The following is a 15,156-nucleotide window of genomic DNA, read 5'->3' on the forward strand; positions in this document are numbered from 1 at the left end:
TTACAATATTTTACAGTTGGTTGCAGTTCACTTTTTCTTCATTGGTCTCAGGATTAACAGATTTAAATTTTTTTCTAAATGAGTTTTCTAACAAATATATTTAGTCACTTTAAATGACAGGCAGCATTAGAATATGTATGACTTGTCATTGACGTTGAAGATGCTTTGATTTTGTTATTGCATGAATTTTAATTAAAGTAGTTAAAAGTTATAGTGTACTTTGTGAAGAGATTTGATTTGAACTCTATTACATTATGTGTAACAAATTATAAGAACAAAACTATTCTTCTGTATTTAGGCAACACTCTTGTTTATTTGACACAGAACAAAAGTGAGACAGGGATGAATTTCCTTGCTTAGGGCAACGCTGGCAAAGTAAACAGCTGATCAAACCTGTAATCTTTGCCATCTAGTGACATCTAACCATTCACACCAGGCTTATGCATAATTATATCATGTGTTTATGCTCCATACTTAAGAATGGGAGATGATGCTACACAGCAAGCCTGCATGAGTACATTTACTACTATATGATTATCTGGAAGGGACCGTTTACATTGCCGACACAAGAAAACGCATCTCCTAACTCTCCACTATTTTAAATGGAAAAACAGTACGTCTCAGATGGCTTTGGTCCACCAAAGCAATATAAAGGTAGACATAAAATACAACATTATTCACAAATGTTTAATGTTGCATGTAAAAACAAACACTGACACTTCTTTTTCGTTAAATATAAACAATATATTCAAGTAAGCACAGTAAGGCTAAGCAGCAGTAATAAAACACAAAGTTGGTTTTCAGACTGGAGTTAAAGTGGTCTAAAAAGTGAAAATCCACCATCAAGCAGACATCCTCACACACAGGGGCTCAGTATGTGATGCTGGCGCTCTAAAAACTTTAGTGTAGACATATGCAAAGGGTGGAGGAGAACAAGTGCAATTTAGAAGCAATCCACCTTGAGGTTATGATTTTCTAAATAAAGCTTTACCAGCAGGCCAATGACATGTTGAATATGTTCAATTTACAGTGCATAAGTGTCATTATCTTCGCAGTACGGGGGCCTAGAGGTTACAGTGGAAAAGGAAACCACAGAACCTCTCTGCAATGCATTCAGAATCTGGTAGAATGAACAAATGTGACCTGAAGTATTTTAAAAGGTGTTAAAATCTCCATGTAAACATTCATACAGTGACAGAAATACCTTTTTATTTGATAAAAGCGACTGAAAAGTCTTTAATGTGGCAGAGTGAAGTCTGGCTCGTACTGTAGCAGTGTAAGGTAACGTCTCCGTTGTGATGTCCAGTCACCAGCGTATGTCCCGCCCCCCATCGAGCCAGCTGCCAGCCATCGCTTTCAGGAGCCCACACCATCCTCGCGGCCCGCTGGCGCCCGAGCTCCCACACACACACACAGCCGCTCTGACTCAGGCCCACCACGCTGGAGCTGTTCACGTCGGCTTCACACAGCCTGCAGAAGACAGATGCAGATGTGAATGCATATACGCAGAGACACAAAAACATGACCTGTCCACACTCAGTCCTCTTCTCACCTGCCAGACCAGGCCTTGGGCGGATACAGAAGGGTAGCCTGGACAGATTTTCCACTCAGAGGGTTAACAGCAACCAAGGAGAACAGGGCGGTCCTTTCCTCTTCCTTCTCCTCTTCCAGAAACATTTGATCTTTTGCTGTGGCCTTTCTTTCCTCTTCCTCCAGTGAGTTGAGCAACTGGTGCTGCAGCAGGACAAATAACACTCCCTGTCACACGCACACAAAAACACACAGGAGTGAGATCATCTGAAGAGTGAGACAGTTATGGTGGCACAAGACAACAGGCATTTCCCTTACATGCAAAGCCAAAAGACTTACACAGTAAGAGTATCCTCTGAGGCAGGCCGTGTGTGATAAACCATCTCCAAGGAGGATTCTCCGCAGCAGCTGTCCAGTCTTTAAATTCCTGCAACACACAAACACAGAAAATACATTCACCTGGAAACAGCAGCGCATGTGAGAGAAAAATCTGGATGTTATTCTAACAGTTTAAAAAAATCTCTCAAAGAGGAAACATGGGGTGCATTTGTAGATATATTCAACATTTAAAGCTAAGGACAGTGTTTAATGTTTGTGCTTCAAGGTCAGTTATTTCCATATCAATCATATCTGCATATGAAAAGGTGTACATCTTATGCACATAACTCTTATTCTTATCTTTCTATTTCTTTTAAATCTTTTTCTCTTCTGATTTTTGTCAGAATGTGTATTTTCTTATGTCGTGTTGTATCTGGAGCTGAGGTAAGTGAATTTCGCCAGTGTGGGATCAATAAAGTCTATCTTATCATATTTAAAGGTTCAGTGTGTAATATTTCTGAGGATTTATTGACAGTCCATGGACGTCGCCGTATTGTGTCGTCATGTTTCTACCGTAGCTGACAACGGACAAACAGTGCTACAGAGTGCGTTTGGTCATCATGGTGGTGTTCTTCTGCTTGTATAATTCCGGCAGTGTAGACGCCCGTCACTACATTGAATGCGTACCAAGAAGAAGTGGAAATCATAATAATAAATAATAATAAACAGCTTCTGAGTAGTCGTCTGGTTTATTAGAAGTAAGAAGAGAAGTGACATTTGGACATGATAGCTTTAGCTAGAAGCTGGCCATAATCACAAAGAGAAGTGGCGTGTTTCCCTTTTAAGTGGTGTAAAATATGTAGATGGATGATTTCATGTAGCCTAGTTATTCGCCTGTAGTTTGGCTTTGCCGGTTACGTGAGACAATCAGCTGATCAGTAATTGGCAATAAAACGGTAACGTTTGCTTAGAGCACGGAAGCGATCAACCAGCTAAACCTTTACTGCCCTGGTAGAAAAAAAATGTAGTTGGATTAAGTTCATGTATTGACTCTCTCTCCAGCGTTCTGTTTTGGCTTTGTCGTTACATTTGTGAGACAATCAGCTGATCACTAATTGACAATAAAATGGTAGCTTCCAGCTGGAAGCTCAGATCAGCTAGATAAACTTTTACTGCCCTGGTAGAAAGAAATATGTAGTTGGATTGTAATTTCATGTAGTTATTCTAGCGCTCTGTTGCCTTTGTGAGACAAACAGCTGATGAATATTATTGGCAATAATTTTCACCGTTTTACTACAAGCTGAAATTATGGCACTCAATACTACTTTACTTTAAATTTAAAAAAAGATATTTTGGTAAGATTTGCTGATTGCTTACCTTGATCCTCACCTGACAATTCATTTGTAAACTTCATGGATTATGTGGCTTATAATGGGCTGTGGTGCAGAAACAGTGAGGCTTACATTTTCATGTTTTCTGTCAGTGGTCATACTTGATGCACTAGATGTGATAGTTTTTGACATGTTCTTCATTTAATATGGTATAGTCTAGTTAGTTTGGTTAGTCCAAGATGTAACAAAAAGTATCATTACAGTACAGTAAAATAAGATATAATAATATTACAGGAGTATGAGACATCATATAGCACTTCATTTTTTGATGTGGCTGTTTAATGAACAAGAGACGAGAGAGAGAGAGAGAGAGAGAGAGAGAGAGAGAGAGAGAGAGAGAGAGAGAGAGAGAGAGAGAGAGAGAGATTTGTAGAGTTGAAAATGTATCAGTGGAGTTAAATCTAAAATGTTTTGGTCATGATCAAGCCAACTGTGAACAAACCTGCACTTTTACAGTTTTGAACATAAGGGCTTGGTGCTCACTTCCAGATGAATTTTAAGCAGCTTTGAAGAGCAAAAAAAATAAATAAAATCCAGACTTGTCTTAAATTGGAAGAACAAAGCCTTGCCCATTACTAATCCTAGATCAGTACTCCTACTCTAAAAAATCTGAAGAGATTAAATTTGGTATTGGTAATTTTCTTTCTCTAAATCAATGTATTCATCCTCTGGATCACAGAGCCATTGATCTTATCCCACCATACATGGGGCCAAAGACAAGAAAACATTGTGGAGAGTTTAACAAACATTCACAGAAAACGTCATGCATTTTTCAGTTCACCTTACGTACTTATCTCTTGGCTTCATCTGTATGTTCTGCTGTTGTGTTTCTGTACAGATTTAATCAACACAATCCAAGTCCATCCATTTGGAAGTGTACACAAGTGTATTAAACCTCCGTAGGAACAAAAGCTAGATGTCATCAAATATTCTAAAAATATGTGAGGTTAATAATAGCATGGTAATGAGCTGAATATCTCTGTTACAATCTTACTTACCAGATAAAGAGGCGTCCGGCCTCATCTGTGCCGATCAGAGCATCTGAGAGTCCATCCACAGTAGCGAGTGCCCCGACACAAACACCAGGAGACACAAGAGGCTGAGGGCTCGGTGTGCTGAGAGAGAGACGAGACACTGAGATATCTGTGCAATGAGAAAATAACTTAATAGAATTAAAACAATGCCAACTCTGTGTTACCTGCCATTGTCTGATAGTGTAAACACCTGCAGGGTGGAACCAGAAGCCGAGTGGCAGGAGGTAACCACTCTGGACTTGGACACGCCCACAACAGCCTGGACAAGCCCCTCGCGGAGCAGCACTTGCAAAAGGCTGGAGCACGACAGAATCCTGTGCACATGGACAAGAAACACGCAGTTATGTTTAATTTCTGAAACACAGAACAGCTGGTTCCTCCAGGCACAATTAATAAAGACATCTGGAGAAGTCCTTTGAACACTAACCTCAGTTTAGCACTAGGCTTAATCATGTTCATACAAAAATGCCCAAAATGGTAAAATGCATGTCACAAACGCTGACTGAGTGTGTTGTATTCACCTCACTTCTCTGATTTCTAACTGACCCAGAGTCACACATATGAGTCCAGCAGCATCCGGGACAGGAAACACATTGATCACTGGCTGTAAACAAACACAGAAACTTTTTTGTGTTCACTGTATTAAAGTGTGCCATGTGTCACATTTGATTCTTGAAACAGTAAATGTTAAGTCTGTTAACAGTCATTTTAGTGTCACATAACACAACTGCCTATTCATATTAAAATCAGCTACGGCTAAATGTCTATTTTTTCAAATTATGTATTAATTGCTTAATCTATATAAATAAAAAATTCCAGCCCATGTGTAATGTAAAGTTGTTTGTTTTCTTCAACCAATAATCTAAAACCTAATGACTTTTAATTTACAATGATATTAACCAGAAAAGCAGCAAATCCTTATATTTGAAAAGCTGGAACAATTGAATATTTGGGATTTGTCTTTAATGACAATGATAGGATTAGTTAATGACTCTGATATGCAGGAACTCATACAGTACACACCCACACACCCACCTCACTGAAGGCCCAGGTGTGTACTAAGCTCCAATCAGACACTGAAGTCTGACTCCAGAGACACACTGCCCACTTTCCAGCTGCTGCTACACACAACCCACCAGATGATCCATGCAGACAGCAGGCATCCACTAGAAAGCCTCCTGCTGGGTCCTGAACAAACACAAACACACAGTAATTTATGCAAATAAATGACATAGATGCTGCACACACACACACACACACACACACACACACACACACATCATTTGAAAGTAATTGTTGACTTAAATTTAAAATTGCAAGCCAAACATAGAAGAATTTTAAGACATCAGTTTACCTTTAACGTGTGTGTGCATCTCATCATCTGTTCCTCCGCTGTTTCCTCTGTTCTCAGGCCCACCTGCCCACATGAGCCCTGTGACTGGATGCTGAAGACAGTCATGCAGGTAGCAGGCTCAGGTGAATTCTGGATCTGACCAGCTGGGGAGGTGGGGGACTGGCTAGCAGGGATGGAAGTGAGGGATGGGCAGAGAGAAAGAGCTGGAGGGGAGAGGACCTGGGTGGATGGGCTATGAGGGGGAGGCAGGGTGAGAGCTGGGGCAGAGGGAGAGGAGGTCAGAGGGAGGGCAGCATGGACAGTGTAGGGGGTGAGTCCTAGTGATGGTAGTGCGGGGCTGGAGGGAAGGGCAGAGGAGCGCAGGTGTGGTCTAATACAGGGGCTGTGTGCTGATGCCAGAGGATGGCTCAACAGGAGCTGGGACTGGACACTGTGGTGCGGTAAACACTTGTCCTGATGTCTGTTTTCTGTGAGGGGACTTGTGCTGGGTTCAGAGGATTTCTCTAAATCTTTGGCAGGGGATTTCACATTCAGATGCTGCCCAGGAGACTCTCCTGGAGCTTCAATGTCATTTAATGTCCGCACAGCAGTGCAGTTGTTAGACGGCTCCTCAGGGGTTTTCTCTAGGGAACAGTCAAAGGAAAGAGTTTTAATGATAGCTTGGTCTTCTGTTTGGAGGTTTGTAGACCTCTGATCCTCAAAAGCATGGACTACACCAGGACAATCTGTTTTTTTCTCTGATGACATGACATTAGACTCTGTTAGTCTATCAGAGGGCCCGATGACATAATCTTTCACACCTGCAGGGGTGTCTGCAAAGTTGACGAGAGGCTGTGGTTTGGCAAATCGTTCGATAGATCTGTGTGTGTTGCTGGCTGAGGCGCTACTCTGGCTAGGAGAATTCAGAATCACAGTCTTTTTCTGTTTATATTGATCAACACAGTCTGCAGCACAATCCTGGACCAGCGACACAGATTCTGTTGAGGTGGTGTGAGTCTGACACTCGAGGTGAAGGTTTTCAGTCTGCTGCTCTCCAGGGTTTTCCCAGTCAGTTGACTCTTCAGGTAAGGACTGGCTTGTCAATTTATCTGTAAGCTTGCAATCTATCGACAAGTTTTCAAAGTCTACGGACATTGTAGCAGCTTGTTTTACTCTAGTGGGATGGGGTGAATGTGTGATTGTGGGCGTGAGGCTGAGTGGGACAGGAAGAGGCATCACTGGCTCATTGCTGCTGCCACTGAAGCGAGTGTCAGAGCACCTGTTGCTACTACGTGTGTTGTAAGACGGGGATGTAAAATGTTCAACTCCTGATTCCACAGCGACTTGGCGGAGCTTGTGCAGCTTTAGAGAGGCAAACTGGTCATCGGGGAGATGGAAATCTTGCAGAATGTCAAAGTTCATCAGGTTGTTGACCAACGGGCCAGAGGACAGAGGGGGGAGAGGAAGCAGAGGGGTTTGGGCAGGTGGAGAAGAGGGCAAAAGGAGAGATCGCCAGCTTGCTGCACCTGCATGACATAAAGTGAAAGAAAATCAAATGGGAGGACATTTTTTCAGAGTTTATGAGAGATTATGTAATTCCAAGACACTATTTTATTTTGAGGCTATAGGGTGGGAGGTGTCAGTGAGGGTGGGGTAAAACAGTGGATTGTCACCAGACAGGAAGGGAGGTGGAAAAACTGGACGCACACTGTACAATGTGGGCACACACACTGTATGTGGTAATACAATGTTGTCCTACACAGTGGACAGTGTGTTTGTTTAAAGGATGTAGTAAAGGCAATAACAAGGACAAGTAAGGCACTCACACACTTAAGGAACTAAAACAACAATTAATGTATACTGTATTTTCTGTGTAGCTACAGCCCAACACTGTTTATACTTTTGTGCTGTGAAACCCCATTCTTCGTCAAAAAACAAAATACCATTAAACTGGATGGGTTTTTTTAAACTTGGTGTGTAGCTACATGTCTTAATGTTGGCATGTGTGTCCATATTTGCATTGTTTTCTTAGTTTGAGAAAGCAAGGACGTTAAAATGTTAAAAAGAGCCGGTACATCAAGACAGTTTTTTTTAAACGCCTTTTGTTCAGTTGTATCAGCTCTATCAACTAGCCACACCTTGGATACAGTTCCTATGTACAGTGTTCACTATAGTGTCCAATAATTAAACATTTTTGCCTCTTGAAAATATATTCCTTGGCACTATTAGTATGTGTGCTTATACTGTATGGTTACAGTGAACAACTGATTAAGCAAAAGACTGTTGCAAAAATAAATCTACCACCGTTTAATGAACAATTAGATTATTTTTTTAAGAAAAACTGTATTTATTCATTTAATTATTTGTTTGACAGGGACAGTGCACAGCTTCTTAGCTGTAATTATGGTTGATCAATATTTTTAACTTAGCAAGACAAACATGTAGACCCTCTCTTCCTTCTCCATATCTGTCACTGACACACACATAGAAGTCTTACTTCTACTCATCTGTGAGGATCTGTTAGTCCTGCCGCTGCTCTTCACAAAGATGGGATAGACCTCCAGATGTGCAGAGGTAGAGCTAGACTGAGCTCCATTAACTCCAGAAGAAGGCTGCGTAGCTGTGATGTGGGTGGATGCAGGCTGGGGGTTGTCTGGCACTGGCACAACTTCTCCTTGACTGAGGCAGGGCTTTGGTCCATCAGCTCCATGGAGAGACGGGGACGAAGAGACCAGAGAGCTGGTGGGCTGGGGATCGTCTGAGGTTTCAGCAAAGCCTACTTGACAGGTGTCTAAACTAACAGAGCATCGTGGGGTCTGAGGTCTCCCTCTACCCCTACCTCTTTTCCTCCTCCTACCTCTTACTGGACGAGCAGCAGTGACCGTTGGAGAAAAACAAGCATCCATGTTGATCTGACATGCTGAGATTTTATCTGAAATCCCACTGGAGCTCTGACTGTTCAGCTCAGCTGATGTGTCAGCAGCCTGCGATTCCATATGAGGACCTACAGATGCAGTTGTAAGCGAGGAGCTATCTGTCTGAGAGTGTTGATGTGAACCTTCATGGTTGTGTGTGTGCCTTTTTAATCCTCTGCCTCGGCCGCGGCCCCAGCCCCTGCGATGTCGTCCAGTGCTCAGCTGGGAGAGTATGACGGCCTGCATGTCAGGCTGGCTCTGTGACAATGTCATACGTCTTGTGGTTCTGACATAGTACTCTGCTGGGAAAAGTAGTCCTTCCACTAGGGTACAGGAATCCAGGAGACCCACAGCCTTTACATCATGCTCTCCTCCAACCATCTCATTTTTTTCTTCTTTTATGTGATCTACATTATATGTAAGATTTTTTTCATGACTGTCTTCACACAGTCTTCCATCCCTCTGTCGTCTACTATTCTTACCTTCCTCTCCTCCCTCTGTCTCCTTTCTTCTTCCAATCTGTGTACCATCTTGTTCTTCAGTGTGTATAGCAGGGTTCCAACCTGTGAGCAGAAAAGGGGTTGACTCCGAGTCTTTTTTCCATTCAGCTCCTAACTCTGTCTCCTTTTCCCTTTGTTTTTGTTGTATCTCTTTTCCCTCCATATCTCCTGTTTGAGTTTGTCCACAAGCGTTCCAGTGTGTAAGCAGCAGAGAGGAAGACTCAGATTCTGTACTAGAAAATAGCTCTTCACTTTCATTCACAACCTCTGTTGTGACTCCCTCCTCACTTCCTTCTGTTCTAGCAATGTCCATCATTTCACTCTGCTCCTGTCCTTCCTCACTGTTGTCTGTGCTCCTACCAGCCTCAGTACTCCTCTGTTCCCACCGCAGGCGGCTGCGTCGGGATCTGAGGCGCAGGGCGGGACTGGGTCTGTGACCTCTAGCTGTGTCATGGCTGGCATCTGGGTTTTGTAAGCAGCAAGCAGCATCAGAGGGGAGCAGTAACGGGATCACCTGGCTCCTCCTGGATTTATTAGACTCTGCTGGACCTGGGAAAACATCAAATTTGTGAATTCTAATTTCCAGTGTTATTACAGGTTCAACACTGTCTGCTTCTCAGAGCAATAACCACATTACAAGATGTGTTCTGTTTTGGGACGGACAGGCATGGAAGAAATTTGTGTGTCAAAAAAAAAAAAAAAGATTAATGGGGGGAAAAAGTGACATATGGTCCATATGTTAATGTAACTTTTTCTTTTTCTGTGTACAAATTTACATCCAACAACAAGATTGCTCCTTTTATCATCAAATTAGGCACAATGACAACTGATTATTTTAAGTGAACCTTCAGCAACTACTCTACACTTTCCTGCCAATATCTCCCTCCCCTCTTTGCACAACCACTCTAGATATTCCTTAGCAGCTTGAAAGCACATTAATAAAAAACAGGACTTTTGTAGTAATCACTTCAGTCTGCATAGGAATTGGTTGCACTAAATATGAGGCACAGTGAATGACGATAACAGGAAAAAAGTATATAAAAAGATACTTTCATCTCTGACATGTAGTGACTAGAGCCTTTGCATCTACAACAGATGACTTTATAGCTATGACTTTATTGAGCTATATACACACAGACACACACACATACACACTATATATATATATATATATATATATATATATAAACCTCTATCCCTGTATCACTTTTAGATATTTTACAACATACATCCTAATTTTTACTGTGAAAGAGATTAACTACATGTACTTCACAGCTTATTTGGACAGATTCACCTCCAGTGTGTCCCTGGCACTGTGGTATACCTGAGGCTGTCCCATTGTTAGTGTCCAGTGTCAGTGAAGATGGGTTAAGACAGTGGTTAGATGTCCTCTCTGAACCTCTTCGGTCCCGGTGGTTCTGCTGTGTATTTCTGATCCTGCTCCTCCCTGCCTCTGAACGCTCAGCACGCTGTGAGCAGATCAAGATGTGTGTGTGAAACAGAGAATTTCTGAACAGGATCCAAAAAAACAAACAAAAACATTTACCTGTAGTCTCTGGGCTGTCCTGATGTACTCCCTTTTTAAAAGTGCCAAGTGCCTACGAAGCTGCGTGTGTAAAATGTTCATACGTCAGCAGCATTTAGAAGACAGATTTAAAGGTACTATGTAGAGCTTAAGTGTGCAGACAAATGTACAAGAACGTTAACGTTACCTTCTCCTTGTCATCATAGTGCAGTGTAGTCCTCAGCTGCTCGTCACAGCGCAGGACATCTCCCGCATCGTCCTCCATCCTGCTCACTCACTCTTTACATCCAGGACACAGGTACGACTAGAGATTATATGTAGCTGTGGCACGGCTAACGTTAATATGACAGTGGCGTAGTTGGTGTAGCGTTATGTACTGTATTTGTTAGAAAACGTTAGCTTAACATAACGTTAGCTGCAAAGCTAACAGTAACGTACAGTAAACGTGCTTTCGCCAGAACACACAGCCAAACATAAACGTAAAGAGTCAACAGAGATGACTACAAACATATAAAACTACCTAATTCATTCAAATGACAACTTTCCCATAAATGTCTTATATTAATATTTCGGGCAGACTTACAGACTGATGTGTCCATAAAAAGTTTATTTTGACGTTCGATGAGGCTGGTATCGATTTAGTTCTAATTTCCCGCGACTCCCTCAAACAGACTTGAGCAGTGGAAGTCAGATAAATCGACCAGACAGATGGCGGCGTTAAAGCCGACATTATTGCGAAGTGAAATTCTTGAGTTTCAAATTCGCTACTAAATACTACTTCAATTTATAAAACGTAACTTTACCTGGTTAAGAATGTAGAAATCGCTGTTAAGATGGAGGATATTTCACCTAGTTATCTTATCAAGCTAAACATAGCCATTTTCTTGAAATAAGGATAACTATTTCGTAAGAACTTAATTACAATTACTCTTAGAGTAAAACCATCTAGAGATCTTACCCACGGATATTTTCATCTAACGTTATATAATGGATTTACCAGTCAGTAAAGTATAGGCCTTTTTTTATAAGAAAATGTAACAATGAAAATTTAATTTCTATGCTGTTCTTAAAGAACACATGGATAAAGAATTGGGACATATGTTGAAAGTGTCAAGGACAACATTACAGACGTTTACATACTCCAATATGCAACGCAAATGGTACTATAAGAAAACCAGATGTTTATCATCATAAATATGTCTTGACATATTGAGAGGTGGACATGTTGCACTATAGTTAAATTTAATTCCAGTATTTCTTTTTTTGTGGAAACGCAAATGTTTGTTTGTCTGAATCCCCCTATGATATTAAAACAATGCAGTTTGGGTAGTTCTAAATAGACAGTATACCTGTCAACATTATTTGAAATTGTAACAAGAAATGCCTTTGATTGTATTATTGTATCTTTTATTTCCAGAATATGTCAGTTCCTTTTATTCGCAAACAGACTACAAAACGGTAAACTCTTAGTCTGAAGTGGCCACAGAGACATTTTTGCTGAAATGTGGGTATATAATATGTCACCTGAGAGAAATGACAGACAGTGCCAGAAAGGAGTCTGCACAAAGAGAAAGTGATGGAACCTGTGCATATAACTAAAAACCATAATCGTGAGTAATGTGTGCGACCCTTTATACAGACTGTGGTGCAACCACATTTCCTGAAAACTATCAGAAACAGTAACACAATTCCTGGAAGTTTTACAATTTAAACTAAAATATTTTCTCCAATTCACTGAAGGAATTTGAAAAAAATATTTACATAGATGCAAATACATAGGCTACAAATAAGCAAGGTGTAGGACTATCAAATTGTTCCTTTTTTTGTGGGACTGATGGGGATAAAATAATGAAATCAGGCTACAGTATATTGTCTTATAAGTGCAAACCCTACTCATTTGGCACTCTGGGTAGGCTAATACATCATCTCACTCATCTAGTCTCAAGTGTGTACATTCATAAACTGCAAATCTATACAGAGAAAAGAAAATACACAAGACTGTTCATTGCAATACACACTGCATATGCAACAAGAAATATGGCAAGTCACAAAAGATCCTCTCTTCGTTTGATCACATTGTTTATACGTTTTTAGTTTGGTGAAACTGTTCTACTCCTCAGACATCCACAGGTGAGGTACTTCATGGCAGTCATGCAGACGTGCATCAGTGGACCCATGGTAAAGAGCATGTGGTAGAAGGCATGGACAGACAGGCCTCCAGTTTCATCAGCGTATTTCAGCGCTACAATGGGCGTGTACCATGGGTTGGTCAGATTACGGAAACGTGGCCTGCTTGCTTCAATCACTTTCTTGGTACACTGCAAAGAGAGAGAGAGTGGACACAAAACACACAAGATTTGTAGTCAGATTTACAGGATTATTCACCGATGCAGACAGACAGATAAAGCACAGTGAGGTAGAGTCACAGGCTGCTTGTGAACCTACTCTGGCGACGTCATCAGGCGTTTGTCCTATTGCCTCAAAGATGTCAATAGAAGACGGAAGATAGACATTCTTGAAGTAATGCACTGTATCAGGATCAGCTCCAGGACACTCCCTCTGCTTCACCTCCTGAATCATCTTTGCCTCAAATTCTGTGTGCACTGGGCCCGGCTCAATCAGTGACAATCTGAGGAGAGAGAGAGAGAGACACAGAGCAAAGGCGGAACATGAAAAGTATGTAAATCAACAACAGAGCAATTTTCAGATGTAGGAAGAGTTCTATGAGGAAATGGGTAAGGATTGAAATCACTGATCAATTAATAGCGCAACGGAATATTAATCAGCAAAACTTTAAATAAATATCAATTAACCCTTTAACACCCACCATGCCTCATTTGGATGTAGTCTGCGTAAATGAAAACACATTTTCACTACAATTTTTTTGTTAGACCATTGCAATAAATTTGGACCCAAAGTTTTCAAGGATTTATAACAATGTTGGGCTGTTAAACTGCTTCGAAAGCAGGAAGACACTTGATTTTTTGAGTTTTTAAAAAAAAGTTGTATATTATGATGTACAATGACCCCCCTAAATTATTATTATTTTTTGGAAATGACCGCAATTACCAAAAGATGAGAGTCTTTTCTATAATCTATAAATGTATCTATAAATGTATCTATAAATCTATAGATACATAATTGACATGGTCACATTAATGTAACTTTTCATGGTAGCGGCCTGTGAAAATTCCATGTAGTGCTAGTGTCCCAAAGGCAGAACAGTGGTAGCCTGATAATCAGACTGAGGTTAATTTTGTTTTCACTTGCTGAAAGTACTGGAGATGTGGGCAGTTCCTCAAACAATCCACACAGGCTAAAAACAGTGAGTGGTAAAAGACTTTTAGTTCATAATTAATTTACAAAATAATAATAAAATTGCCAAACATTTTGTCGGTTGCAGCTAGAGAAACGCTACCAAGAATGTTTCATCTATTGGCCGAAAATGAAATGTGTCCAGAACTTTAGTTTATGACCACATACATGCAAAACTACTGACACCACCCTCAGCTGTACTTTGTGTTTAGTGCTAATTAGCAATGTTAGCATGCTAACACGCTAAACTAAAATGATTAACATACCTGCTAAACATCAGCATGTTAGCATTTTCATTGTTAGAATTTGCAATTCGTTCAGATAGCTGTGACTAAGTACAGCCAGAGCTGCTCGCATGGCTGTCGACTCTCAATAAGCAAATGACTGACAGCACCTTCAGCAGTCTAAACAATTAATTGAGTAATCTGAAAAAAAATCAATGTATTAATGAATAATGAAGCTAAGTATTATATGTAGTTATAGATAAAACTGTGACAATCAGTCAGAACTGACAAGGAATGCAGGTAACACATGATTAAAGCTTGTTGTTATTTGTTACTAATGGACAGAAGAAGCATTAGTGGCACTCACGTGACATTAAACTTCAAGAGTTGCACAGCCAAACTCTCACAGAAGCCCTCCATGGCAAACTTGGAAGCTGCATACACGTCATTGAACACCACACCTAGAGAAACAGTAAATGTTAAAATTTCTCTTTCAGACAACTTGAAGAGTTCTTTTTGTTCACTTTTTTTTGTAGACACATCCCTGTTTGTAAAGACGTACAGTAGCACTTAAACCATCCATTAGTGTTCTATCCACCCACTCTTCCATTCGTCCATCATCAACCCATGCATATGTCAAGTTGAAGCTGACAAACCTGTCATTTCTCCCTGAACCAATTAACGCCCCACCCCGCCTCCTCTCCTTTCACTCATCACTGTCGGCTAACCTTGCAGTCCCATTACACTGCTGATCACGATGATGTGTCCTCCTTTCCTTTTCTTCATGTCAGGCATCACCTCCTTGATCATGCGGATCACCCCGAAGAAGTTGGTCTCAAACACTTTCTTCATCTCTTCAATGGTGGTGCTTTCCACTGGACCCACTAGGCCAATCCCTGCATTATTGACTGGCCAGGAGAAGACCAACAAGAGAAGAAAAAAAGAAGACAAGCAAGAAGCTGAGTAATCAACATAACTTTGGACAGTGTAGCAATGCATGGTGCCACATGATGAGCATGAATTTTACTTACTGAGAACATCCACGTGTCGATCTTTGATACCATTAATACA

General features: G+C 40.9%; 2 protein-coding genes across 10 annotated transcripts; both read right to left on the reverse strand.

The window, feature by feature from the left end:
- Positions 1 to 293: 293 nt before the first annotated feature.
- palb2 (partner and localizer of BRCA2) lies at positions 294 to 11,224 on the reverse strand. 9 transcript variants are annotated; one of them, XM_046047443.1, is made up of 13 exons: positions 11,130 to 11,224; positions 10,734 to 10,825; positions 10,568 to 10,627; positions 10,346 to 10,490; positions 8,104 to 9,570; positions 5,628 to 7,132; positions 5,309 to 5,461; positions 4,795 to 4,877; positions 4,438 to 4,587; positions 4,238 to 4,354; positions 1,870 to 1,957; positions 1,553 to 1,758; positions 294 to 1,470 (listed from the first exon to the last, which is right to left on the reverse strand). In XM_046047443.1, the coding sequence occupies exons 2-13, from the start codon at positions 10,809 to 10,811 to the stop codon at positions 1,209 to 1,211; spliced, it is 4,314 nt and encodes a 1,437-aa protein (XP_045903399.1). In that variant the 5' UTR covers positions 10,812 to 10,825; positions 11,130 to 11,224; the 3' UTR covers positions 294 to 1,208. The 9 variants fall into 9 exon arrangements, 4 of the variants coding, with proteins under 4 accessions (XP_045903399.1, XP_045903398.1, XP_045903396.1 ...); XM_046047442.1 differs by having other exon boundaries at positions 1,553 to 1,734; positions 10,316 to 10,490; XM_046047440.1 differs by having other exon boundaries at positions 10,316 to 10,490.
- A 712-nt stretch (positions 11,225 to 11,936) lies between these two features.
- On the reverse strand, positions 11,937 to 15,150 carry LOC123969780 (retinol dehydrogenase 8-like). The gene is made up of 5 exons (XM_046047445.1): positions 15,117 to 15,150; positions 14,814 to 14,993; positions 14,453 to 14,546; positions 12,992 to 13,175; positions 11,937 to 12,864 (listed from the first exon to the last, which is right to left on the reverse strand). Exons 2-5 carry the CDS (start codon positions 14,935 to 14,937, stop codon positions 12,637 to 12,639), a joined length of 630 nt encoding a protein of 209 aa, XP_045903401.1. The 5' UTR covers positions 14,938 to 14,993; positions 15,117 to 15,150; the 3' UTR covers positions 11,937 to 12,636.
- Between the last annotated feature and the right edge of the window lie 6 nt (positions 15,151 to 15,156).

This window comes from Micropterus dolomieu, linkage group LG04 (assembly GCF_021292245.1).
Source record: "Micropterus dolomieu isolate WLL.071019.BEF.003 ecotype Adirondacks linkage group LG04, ASM2129224v1, whole genome shotgun sequence".
Taxonomy (NCBI): domain Eukaryota; kingdom Metazoa; phylum Chordata; class Actinopteri; order Centrarchiformes; family Centrarchidae; genus Micropterus; species Micropterus dolomieu.